This window comes from Theropithecus gelada, chromosome 19 (genome assembly GCF_003255815.1).
Source record: "Theropithecus gelada isolate Dixy chromosome 19, Tgel_1.0, whole genome shotgun sequence".
NCBI classification, from domain to species: Eukaryota; Metazoa; Chordata; class Mammalia; order Primates; family Cercopithecidae; genus Theropithecus; species Theropithecus gelada.
Window position 1 is genome coordinate 3,917,858 of NC_037687.1, and position 11,785 is coordinate 3,929,642.

Below are 11,785 nucleotides of genomic sequence, written 5' to 3' on the forward strand. Positions count from 1 at the left end.
TTTTTTTTTTTTTGAGACGGAGTCTCGCTCTGCCGCCCAGGCTGGAGTGCAGTGGCCAGATCTCAGCTCACTGCAAGCTCCGCCTCCCGGGTTCACGCCATTCTCCTGCCTCAGCCTCCCGAGTAGTTGGGACTACAGGCGCCCGCCACCGCGCCCGGCTAGTTTTTTGTATTTTTTAGTAGAGACGGGGTTTCACCGTGTTAGCCAGGATGGTCTTGATCTCCTGACCTCGTGATCCGCCCGTCTCGGCCTCCCAAAGTGCTGGGATTACAGGCTTGAGCCACCGCGCCCGGCCCCGATCAGTCTTTTAAAATCTCCCCGTGTTTCATTCCTATTTACACTTGCACAATGATGCGCCTGTCCTAGAAAACTGGAGTCAACAGCAGAGCAGCCCGGCTGGCGCCCTGCTGCCCGAGTGGGCCGCCTCAGCGCAGCGGGCCGTGCTTGCCGCCTTCCCCCTTTGCCTGTGTGATTGTAGGAGCGTGTGGCTGTCCTGGCTGCTGTTTTATAACCACCCCCCCCATGCTGTGAGCATCTGCTCCTGGCGTTAAATATTCATGTCAGCAGCATCTCGCGAGGCTCCCTGGCAGCCTTGGGTAGAGCCAGCGGCTGGGCGCTTCTTGTTGGGCTCTCGGATTGGGCCCATGGGCTGCTTTGCATGCCCGGGCTGGAGGGCCTGGCCGAGCACCTCATCCCAGAACCGGCTCTGCCTGGCAGGGCCCAGCCTTGCACCTGGCCGCAAAGATGCATCTGGTTCAGCAGCGCCTGTGCCTTGGTCCTGTGGCCCGTGGGTGCCGGGCAGTCCACGAAACCGTCTCCCCCTCGGGGAACTTCATGCCTCAGTGGCCCAACAAGAAGGAGCAGCAGAGTGACGCAGGGAAACTGAGTCGATCCTTGGAGGGAGAAGGTTTGGAGAAAAGCGGGGCGGGGGGTGCAGTTTTTAAATGAGGTGCTCAGGGAAGCCTTTCCTTCTGGTTACATTTGTGCAAAGACAAATATAGGGCCATGAGGCTGGTCAGGAGAGAAAGGTTCCAGAAGAGGGAATGGCGTGTGCAGAGTCCCTGAGGCAGCATGGCTGGTAGGGCCCAGGCAGGAGGCCAGGGTGGTGGCCGTGTGTGTGCCAGGGTGGGTGTGGCCCTGAACAGGGGTGCTGAGGGCCAGGGGTCTCCTGCAGAGCCAGCCCAGGGAGCAGGCTCTGGCTGCTGAGACCAGCAGAGCTGGGGGCAGGTGTCCGCGTCGGGTGGCATTTGAAAGCAGAACTGACAGGACTGGCTGGGAGAGTGGATGTTTGCAGGACAGCAGAGACGGGGGCTGCGTGGATGCCACCTGGGTTTCTAGCCCCAAACAGCTGACCCCGAGGGCAGAAGAGAAGGTTTGCGGTAGCCCCTCTTCCTGAGGGCCAGCCACAGCCCCTTCCCCAGCAGAGGGGGGCCAGGTGTTTGGGGGGATCCGTGAGCGGCCTGGGGCGAGTGGCACAGCAGAGCAGTCAGAGCACAGGGCATCTCCCGGGTTCCCAGCAGAGAAGCACAGCCTGGCCTCCCCCAGAGGGAGCCTCCCAGGGCAGGGACCCCAGAGTTTTGGTCTTCAATGACTGGGCCCTTTCTGCCCCGGGCATGGACTTGCTGCTTCTTGGGGACCCACCCTCCTCCCCTAATTCCTCCTGAGACACTGAGGGGTGGAGTGTCCGTGTTTTCACCTCTGACCCAGCCTGGAAGCTCAAGGCCCAGCTCAGTGTCGGCTCCTGTGAGGCCTCCCTGCCCCGAACCATTGCTCCCCAGCGCTTGGGGCAGATCTGGGCGCGTCTACAGGTGGCCTGTGTGCCCCACCCTCCCAATTAGGTGGCCTTCCTCAGGGGCCCAGCTGGGCATCCACAGCCCATCACCTCTGCAGAGACTGGCTGTGCCCTCAGCACATAAACGGGAACAGGCTGTGGCACTGTGGCCCTTGTGGCAACGCCACTGCTGCGGTAGCACCCTCTTCCTGAGGGCCAGCCACAGACCCGGCACCAGTTCCCGCAGAAACGGGTCAGCATGGGCCGGTGCAGGCTCAGGCCACAAAGGCCCTGGCAGGGCTGGGATCCGAGCCCAGGCAGTCTGGCTTCTGGTTTTTTTTTTTTTTTTTTTTTTTAGAGTCTTGCTCTGTGGCCCAGGCGGGAGTGCAGTGGCACAACCTCGGCTCACTGCAAGCTCCGTCTCCTGGGTTCACGCCATTCTGCCTTAGCTCCCCGAGTAGCTGGGCTTCCCGTGAGCCACCACACCCAGCCGGCAGTCTGAGCTTCTGAGCCTAAAGCAGATGTACTTTTTACATCGTTACCTGTTCTCATGGGTTTTAATTGAGAAAGTTCCAAGACAGTGCTGGCAGTTGAGGTCCGATGCCATGGCTCCGGTTCTTGTAAAGGCCCTTGTCATAGGTGCAGGCCACACTGCTGTGTGCACTGCCGTCCTGGGAGCACCTTTCCAGGACCGGGCAGTCTCTGCTCGTAACACAGACAGTGTGGCCTGCAAAGCTGATGAACTCCAGCCTTTACCAGGGCAGTTCGCCGTCCTTGTTCTGAAGGGCTTGCCCGTCATCTTGTCTCCCGGCCACTCCAAGGCAGCCATTGTGGCCAGATTCTCTCTCCCCCACGCTCCTCCGATATTTTTTTACACTTATAGACAAATAGGCATTTACTCAGATTCCTTCCCTCCGTTTTCGTTACACAAGCGATGGTAGGGCATGCATGCCACTCAGCGTTTTTGATTTACGTCTAGATATATTTTTTAACGTAGACGCAGTCTTGTTGTGTTGCCCAGGCTGGTCTCGCACTTCTGAACCCAAGCAATCTTCCCGCCTCAGCGTCCTGCGCCGCAGGGATGACAGCTGCACACCAGCACACCTGGCTCAGGCTCATTTAAAAACGGTTTTTTAGAGACAAGGTCTCACTATGTTACCCAGGCTAGTCTCCAACTACTGTGCTAAAGCGATCCTCCTACCTTGGCCTCCTAAAGTGCTGGGATTACAGGCATGAGCCGCCGTACCCGGCCTGCAAGTCTCTGAATGCATGTTTCCATTTACTGAAGGAAAATACTTTGAGTGGGATTCCTGGGTGCTGGGGTAGGTCTGTGCTTACCTTTATAAGGGCAGTTTCCCAAAGTGATTGTACTGTCTTATAACCCCACCAGCAGAGAGTTTGCTCTACACCCTCGCCACCTCGTAGAGTTGCCAGTCTTTTCATTTTAGCCATGCTAGTGGATGTGTAGAGAGATATTTTACTTTATTTTACCTCATTTTATTTTATTGATACGGAGCCGCACTCTGTCACCCAGGCTGGAGTGCAGTGACCCAGTCTCGATTCACTGCAACCTCCGCCTCCTGGGTTTAAGCGATTCTCCTCCAGCTATTCTCCCGAGTAGCTGGGATTACAGGCGTGTGTCACCATGCCTGGCTAATTTTTGTATTTTTAGTAGAGATGGGGTTACCATATTGTCCAGGCTGGTCTTGAACTCCTGACCTCAAGCGATCCACCCGCCTTGGCCTCCACAGTGCTGGGATTCCAGGCATGAGCCACCGCGCCTGGCCTGTGTGTGTAGAGAGGATTTATACCAGTCTTAGATTTCTCACACAAATCGCAGGGGCCTGAAATACTGGCTGATATTTTGTGGAGGATTTTACATCTGTGTTCGTGAGGGGCATTTATTGGTAATTTTCCTTCCTTGACGCCGTGTTGTGAGGTTTTGGTATCAGAGTTATGCTGGCCTTGTAAAATAGGTAGTATTCTTTCCTTCTCTGTTGTTTGAAAGAGTTTACGTACAGTTTATGTGGTTTCTTTCCAAAATGTTTTATAGAATTCACCAATATGGACCTGCAGTTTTCTTTTTCTTTTTCTTTTTCTTTTCTTTTTTTTTTTTTTTTTTTTGAGATGGGGTCTGGTTCTGTTGCCCAGGCTGGAGTGCAGTGGTGCGATCACGGCTCACTGCAGCCTCCACCTCCTGGGCTCAAGCGATCCTCCTGCCTCAGCCTCCAAGGTAGCTGGGACTACAGGTGGTGCGCGCCTCCACACCTGGCTAATTTAAAAAATTTTTGTAGAGACAGGGTCTCACTATGTTGCCCAGGCTGGCCTCAAACTCCTGGGCTCAAGCGATCCGCCCACCTCAGCCCCCAAAGTGCTGGGATTACAGGCGTGAGCCACCGTGCCTGACCTGGACCTGCAGTTTTCAGAAAAGGTTTTAATTATGGATCCAAATTCCTTAACAGGTAACAAACTTTTCAAACTTCCTGTATCTTTTGGTACCCGTTTTGGTAATGTGCATCTTTGGAAGAATTTGTCACTGAGTTGTCAGATTCATTGGCATGAAGGTGCACCTTTTCTTCCCCTGTTGGACCAAAAAGCGGTAGGGTCTGTACTGTGGTTCTCTTTCATTTCTGATATGGGTAGTTTGTGTTCTCACTGTCTTTTTGTTGTTCAGCTAGAGTTTCGTTCGTTTGTTTTTGTTTTTGTGTTTTGGGGGTTTTTTTGGAAACAGTCTCGCTCTGTCGCCCAGGCAGTGGTGTGATCTCCACTCACTGCAACCTCCACCTCCCAGCTTCAAGCAGTTCTCTTGCCTTAGCCTCCCAAGTAGCTGGGATTACAGGTGCCTGAACCACGCCTGGCTAATTTTTTTTTTTTTTTTTTTTGAGACGCCACACCATGCTGTTTTTTTTTTAAGAGATGGGGCAGCCAGGTGCAGTGGCTCATGCCTGTAATCCCAGCACTTTGGGAGACCAAGGCGGGCAGATCACCTGAGGTTGGGAGTTCAAGACCAGCCTGACCAACATGGAGAAACCCTGTCTTTGCTAAAAATACAAAATTAGCTGGGCGTGGTGGCTCATACCTGTAATCCCAGCTGCTTTGGGAGGCTGAGGCAAGAGGATCGTTTGAACCCACGAGGCAGAGGTTGTGGTGAGCCGAGATGATGCCGTTGCACTCCAGCCTGGGTGACAAGGATGAAACAAAGTCTCAAAAAAAAAAAAATGGGGCTGGCTGAGCGCAATGGCTCATGTCTGTAATCCCAGCATTTTGAGAGGTTGAGGTGGGCAGATCAGCTGAAGTCAAGAATTTGAAACGGGCCGGGCGCGGTGGCTCACGCCTGTAATCCCAGCACTTTGGGAGGCCGAGGCGGGTGGATCACAAGGTCAGGAGATCGAGACCATGGTGAAACCCCGTCTCTACTAAAAATAGAAAAAATTAGCCGGGCGCAGTGGCGGGCGCCTGTAGTCCCAGCTACTCGGGAGGCTGAGGCAGGAGAATGGCGTGAACCTGGGAGGCGGAGCTTGCAGTAAGCCGAGATTGCGCCACTGCACTCCAGCCTGGGCGACAGAGCAAGACTCCGTCTCAAAAAAAAAAAAAGAAAAAAAAGAATTTGAAACGAGCCTGGCCAACATGGTGAAATCCGATTTCTACTAAAAATACAATAATTAGCCAGGCGTGGTGGCTATTCGGGAGGCTGAGGCAGGAGAATTGCTTGAACCTGGGAGACGGAGGTTGCAGTGAGCCAAGATCATGCCATTGTACTCCAGCCTGGGCGACAGGGTAAGACTCCATCTCAAAAACAAAACAAAACAAACAAAAAGAACAGTGTTTTCTGACTGCGCCTCTGCTTGTCAGTCCAGTTGTAAGTAATAGGGTAGGGCCCAGGCTTGTGAGCGCCATGGCCTTCATCCCGTCAGTACCTCCGGCGCCACCTCTGTCCATGTGACGCCATGGCCACCTTGCAGGCACGAGGAGAGCAAGGGCTGGGTCCATTTTGTACTTAGGAGGGAGGAGGGATGGCAGGTCCTGCAGGCCTGGCTGGGTCCAGCTCTGCCCCCAGGCAGCTGGGCATTTTTCAGCCTTGCTAAATGGACGCCTGCATCCCATGGGCTGCAAAGGGCACTGGCTCTCTGAGTGGCCCTCAACAGGACACGGGCCGTGGTGAGTGGCCCCGAGAAGGGGATGGGCGTGAGTCCTCCCTCATTCTCCTCCCTCATCCTCCTCCCTGGGCGGCCCCCACCTCTGCCCCACATATCTGTCCCACCAGCTTCCCATTTCCTGTTTCCTGATCTGAAGAGGAGAAGGCCGGGAAAAGCGACTGGGCTCGGGGAACCTGCCAGGGACCAGACATGCCCATGACCCTGTGTTTGTCTTCAGTCCCACAGAACAACGAGAAGCTTCAGGAGAGCCCGTGCATCTTCGCATTGACGCCAAGACAGGTGGAGTTGATCCGGAACTCCAGGTGCGCGGCTCCCCCCCCAGCCCCGTGCCCTGCCGCCCGCCCGCTTTCTCCTGGGCTCACTGGAAGAGCCGGCAGCCACGCCCACTGCAGGCCCGGCTCGGGCTCAGTCCAGAACCGTGCTGCAAGGCAGTGGCCGGGTTCGCTGCCTTCCGGAAAACCCCGTCCTGAGTCTCACGTGCTGGGCTGTGTGCTCACTGCCTGTACCCTGCAGCCCGTCAGAGAGAGGTGGACTGACTGTCCCCTTTTAACACGGTCTTGCCCTCTGCATGTGGGACCATCCTGGGCGCTGCAGGGTGCTGAGTAGCATTCCTCGCCTCCACCCACTCCATGCCGAGAACACGCCCATGTTGTGACAGCCACAGATGTCCCCAGACGTTGTCTAGTGTCCCCTGGGGCAGGATGACACGGGTGAGACCTCCCTGGGTTATTGGATTCCACGTACCCCCAAGAGACTCTGCATCCCATAATCCTCTGCCCTGCTGAGGTCCCAGAAGGCTGCACACATTGAAATCTACACCCTGAGTTGGAGGGGGAGAGAGGAGGTGAATCCTGGAAGCTGGAGTCCCTGGTTTACACTGCCCGCCTTATCCGGAATTTATTCTGGTGTCTAGCATGAGCAGGAAGTTAGGTGTTTTGTTTTGTTTGTTTGTTTTTGAGACTGAGTTTCACTCTTGTTGCCCAGGCTGGAGTGCAGTGGCACGATCTTGGCTTCCTGCAACTTCCACCTCCCGTATTCAAGCGATTCTCCTGCCTCAACCTCCCAGGTAGCTGGGATTACAGGCGCCTGCTACCACGCCCGGCTGTTCTTGTATTTTTAGTAGAAATGGGGTTTTGCCATGTTGGTCAGGCTGGTCTCGAACTCCTGACTCAGGTGATTCACCCACCTCAGCCTCCCAGAGTGCTGGAATTACAGGCGTGAACTACCGCGCCCGGCCAAAGTCAGGTTTTTTCCCAGATAACGAACACAGGGTTTACCCCTGCGCACCGTGGATAGTGAGGTGGGATCGTTCCCTCAGATGTCCCCAGATACTGCGTGGTGTCCCCGCCCTCAGATGAGGACGGTTGAGCTCTAGCAGGTGAGGGGCCAGTGTGGTTGCCCTGTGCTCTGCTCCTCCCTCAGTCTCTCTAAGGCTGTCCTGCCTCCAGCTGAGACAGATTCCTGCCGGGGCAGCCTCATGGTGGGTGCTGGACCCTCAGGACAGGGGAGGCCTTTTGCCCAGGTCACCCCTGAGTCCGTGGCAGGGCTGGGCTGGGCGCCCCCATTTGATGCCCAGCTTCTCATGCCCAGCTGCTTCAGACCCACCGCCTCTACTTGCTGTGGGGCCTGTTTCCTGGGGCCTCCCAGCCTGGCCCTCACACCTAGTAAGGGTTCAGAACCAGCTGAGCCAGGCTTGGCCACGGAGGTGTCTCTCTCTGGGTGACCCAAGGTGGTGACGTCACCTTCCTCCTCTTCCTCGTCTGTGAACCTGGGTCCACACAGCTCCACCCGCACTGCGTCCCTGCTGCGGGGTGCTCGAGCCAGCCACACAGTATAAAAAAATCAGTTTGGGTTTCTCCTCAGAAAGCTTCTGGACATTTCCTTTTCTTTTTTTTTCTTTTTTTTCTTTTTTTGAGACGGAGTCGCTCTGTCGCCAGGCTGGAGTGCAGAGGCGCGATCTCGGCTCACTGCAAGCTCTGCCTCCTGGGTTCAAGCGATATTCTCCTGACTCCGCCTCGCGAGTAGCTGGGACTACAGGCATGTGCCAGCACGCCTGGCTAATTTTTGTATTTTTAGTAGAGACAGGGTTTCACCATGTTGGACAGGATGATCTCGATCTCTTGACCTCGTGATCCACCCGCCTCTGCCTCCCAAAGTGCTGGGATTACAGGCATGAACCACCGTGCCCGACCCACATTTGTATTTCTTACGTTGAGATATGATTTGCATGCCATAGAATATGCAGTTTTTAAGTGTGTCATTGAGTGGGTTCTCGTGGATCAATAGGTAGTGCAGCTCCCACCACTGCCTAGTCTCGGAGCAATTGTGTCCATCCCCATCAGCCACCACCCTTCATCCGCTGGCCCCCACGCATCCCCTCCTATCTCCGTAAATGGGCCTGTCCTAGACATTTCGTAGAAGTGGAGTCACACACTGTGGCTTTTTTAAATGATTATTATTTGAGACGGAATCTCACTCGGTTGTCCAGGCTGGAGTGCAGTGTCGCGATCTCAGCTCACTGCAACCTCCGCCTCCCAGGTTCAAGTGATTCTCTTGCCTCAGACTCCTGAGTAGCTAGGATTACAGGCATGTACCACCGCATTCAGCTGATGTTTGTATTTTTAGTAAAGACGAGGTTTCATCATGTTGCCCAGGTTGGTCTGGAACCCCTGACCTCAGGTGACCCACCCACCTCCGCCCCCCAAAGTGTTGGGGTTACTGGCGTGAGCCACCTGCCCTGTGTGTCCTTTTGTGTCTGGCATTTCTCACTGGGCGGGACGTCCTCACGGTACACCTGTGCTGAGGCCCGGGTCAGCCTGGCTCCTTTCCGTGGCTGGGTCACGTGCCGTGTGTATTGGTCCTTCCGTCTGTGGAAGGACACTCAGGCTGCCGCTACTTTGTGGCTGTCGTGGTCGTTTCTGCTGTGAACATCCACGGATGCGTCTTTGGGTAGAGAGACTTTTTCCTCTTTTTCTGGTGATGTTTCTTATTAAAGTTTATTCTCAGGTGTTAACTGGGTTTTTTTTGTTTTTTTTTAATTTGGAGAGTGTTTCTCTTTGTTACCCAGGCTGGCGTGCAGTGGTGCAATCATAGCTCACTGCAGCCTCCGCCTCCACGGGTTCAGACGATCCTCCTGCCTCAGCCTCCAAGCAGCCGGGACCACAGGTGTGCACCACCATGCCCGGATAATTTTTTGTATTTTTTGTAGAGACAGTTTCACCATGTTGCCCAGGCTGGTCTCAAATTCCTGGGCTCAAGAGCTCCGCCGGCCTCGGCCTCGCAGACTGGACATTTTCTTGCCGTTGTGAGCTGGCTGCTACATTCCAGCATGCACGTTTTAGCTGTTTCCTCACAGTGAGAGGCACCTGGCTGCCCTCTCTGGTTCAGGGTTTTGCGGTTGATTCTCTTGTATTTTCCAGGGAGGCCAGCCCCTCTCCTGACCCCACAGCCACTCCTGTCTCACCTGGCCTGCACAAAAGAGTCTTGGGCCTCAGTTCCCCAGCTCTAGGGGAGGGAGCCTTGTGGGGTGGCGGTCTCCACCTTGTGGGGCAGGCTGAGGTTGCGCCTTCCTCACTCCGCTCTCCTTTCCTTTCCTCTGGTTTGCTCCACACCCACAGAGAACTGCAGCCCGGAGTTAAAGCCGTGCAGGTCGTCCTGAGGTATGCCCAGGTGTGCCCACGACCCCAGGGCTGGACCCCTGGCCACCTGCCCCCCCTCCCCCCCGCCCCCCAGTCCTGGTCCAGGCTCTTCTCAGTCTCCCCTGCCAACAGCAGAGCCCAACTCCCCCCAGCCTGCCATCTGTCCCTGTCTGGGGATACGCCACCATCCCACCACCTGCTCAGGCCACACCCGGGGGCCCCGATACCCCCCATGTCACCTTCTCCAGTGCCCCCATCACCGCCACTTGACTCCCACTTGTGTACCCCCGCAGCGGCCCAGCCCCTCCTGTGCGCCTCATGGTCCCCATTGTTCCCCGCAGCGGCCCAGCCCCTCCTGTGCGCCCACTCCTGCCGCCCCATGGTCCCTGTTGTCGTTGCAGAATCTGTTACTCAGACACCAGCTGCCCTCAGGAGGACCAGTACCCGCCCAACATCGCTGTGAAGGTCAACCACAGCTATTGCTCAGTCCCGGTGAGCACGGCCCGCCCCGCGTCTGCTACACGAGTTTGGGGGGCGTGGAGGGAGGGTGGGGCCGTTGGATTTTCCAGCCATTCTTGAGGCTGAGCGGCCTGTCTGCTTGCAGGGCTACTACCCCTCCAATAAGCCTGGGGTGGAACCCAAGAGGCCGTGCCGCCCCATCAACCTCACCCACCTCATGTACCTGTCCTCGGCCACCAACCGCATCACCGTCACCTGGGGGAACTACGGCAAGGTGAGTGCATGCTCGGTGCCCACCCTGCCCCCCTGCCCCGGCCCCCGCCCTGTCAGCCCTGACCCCACCCCTCTGTCCCCAGAGCTACTCCGTGGCCCTGTACCTGGTTCGGCAGTTGACCTCGTCAGAGCTGCTGCAGAGGCTGAAGACCATTGGGGTGAAGCACCCGGAGCTGTGCAAGGCACTGGGTGAGCAGCTCAGGGCCACCTCGGCCGAGGGGCAGGCCAAGTCCCCCCTGGAAACCTTCCCTGTACTGGGCGAGGGTTGGGGGGCCTGCACCCGAAGGAGATGGGTAAGGGGCTGCCTGTCACTCTAGGGGTCCATGGCCTCCCCGCTGTGGCTGAGGAGGTCTCTGGAGGATACGGATGGCAGAGGGGGCACTTGGCAGTGGGAGCTGCTGTGCAGAAGCCTGTGGGGTCACACCCCGTGTTGCTGGCCCCAGGCGCCCCAGCCTACAGGGGTCCAAGCAGCAGAAGAGCTGGGGCCTCGTTCCTCATTCCGGGACAGCACAGAGGCTGGGAGGGGTGAGGGGAGTCCAGAGGGAGCTGCACTCTAAGCAGGCTCTTCTGGTTGCCTCAGCGGGGTCAAGGGTGCTGCGGGGCCTGGCGGGGCACGGACAGCGATGGCCATGGAGGCAGTTGCTATGGGAGGAAGATGAACAGCGGCGGTCTGACCTCACGTGGTGAGGCCCCATTTTTTTTTTTTTTTTTTTTTTTTTTTTTTAAGAGAGTCAGGGTTTCCAGGAGGTGGAGGTTGCAATGAGCTGAGATTGCACCGCTAGACTCCAGCCTTGGCTGCAGAGCGAGACTCCACCTCAAAAAAAAAGAAAAAAAGAGGATCTCACTGTATCGCCCAGGCTACAGTGCAATGGTGTGCTCGTGGCTCACTGCAGCCTCTGACTCAGGCTCCAGCCATCCTCCTGCCTCAGCCTCCTGAGTAGCTTGGGACCGCATGTGTTTACCACCACACCCAACTAATTTTTTTTTTGTGAGACAGAGTCTCACTGTCACCCAGGCTGGAGTGCAATGGCATGAGCTTGGCTCACTACAACCTCCGCTTTCTGGGTTCAAGCAATTCTCCTGCCTCAGCCTCCCGAGTAGCTGGGACTACAGGCACCCGCCACCACACTCAGCTAAATTTTTGTATTTTTAGTAGAGACAGGGTTTCACTGTGTTAACCAGGATAGTCTTGAACTCCTGACCTCGTGATCTGCCCACCTCCGCATCCCACAGTGCTGGGATTACAGGCGTGAGCCTCCGCACCTGGCCCCAACTAATTTTTTAATGTTTCGTAGAGACAGGTTCTTGCTGTGTTGCCCAGGCTGGTCTTAAACTCCTGGGTTCAAGCGGTGCACCTGCCTCAACCTCCCAGAGTGCTGGGATGACAGTCTTGGCCTCTTTCGCACCTGTTCTCTTTTGTACTTGTAACAATGAAAACAATTTTTTTTTTTTTTTTTTTTTTTTTTTTTTTTTTTTTTTTTTGGGGG

At 56.0% G+C, this 11,785-nt stretch overlaps 1 protein-coding gene across 1 annotated transcript in view; it reads left to right on the forward strand.

The window, feature by feature from the left end:
- Positions 1–11,785, forward strand: part of PIAS4 (protein inhibitor of activated STAT 4) — a 31,220-nt gene that overhangs the window by 10,056 nt on the left and 9,379 nt on the right. The window contains exons 3-7 of the mRNA XM_025368687.1: positions 6,146–6,230; positions 9,546–9,587; positions 9,968–10,058; positions 10,171–10,299; positions 10,382–10,487. Of these exons, the coding sequence (XP_025224472.1) occupies positions 6,146–6,230; positions 9,546–9,587; positions 9,968–10,058; positions 10,171–10,299; positions 10,382–10,487 (453 nt within the window). The remainder of the gene's footprint in view (positions 1–6,145; positions 6,231–9,545; positions 9,588–9,967; positions 10,059–10,170; positions 10,300–10,381; positions 10,488–11,785) is intronic.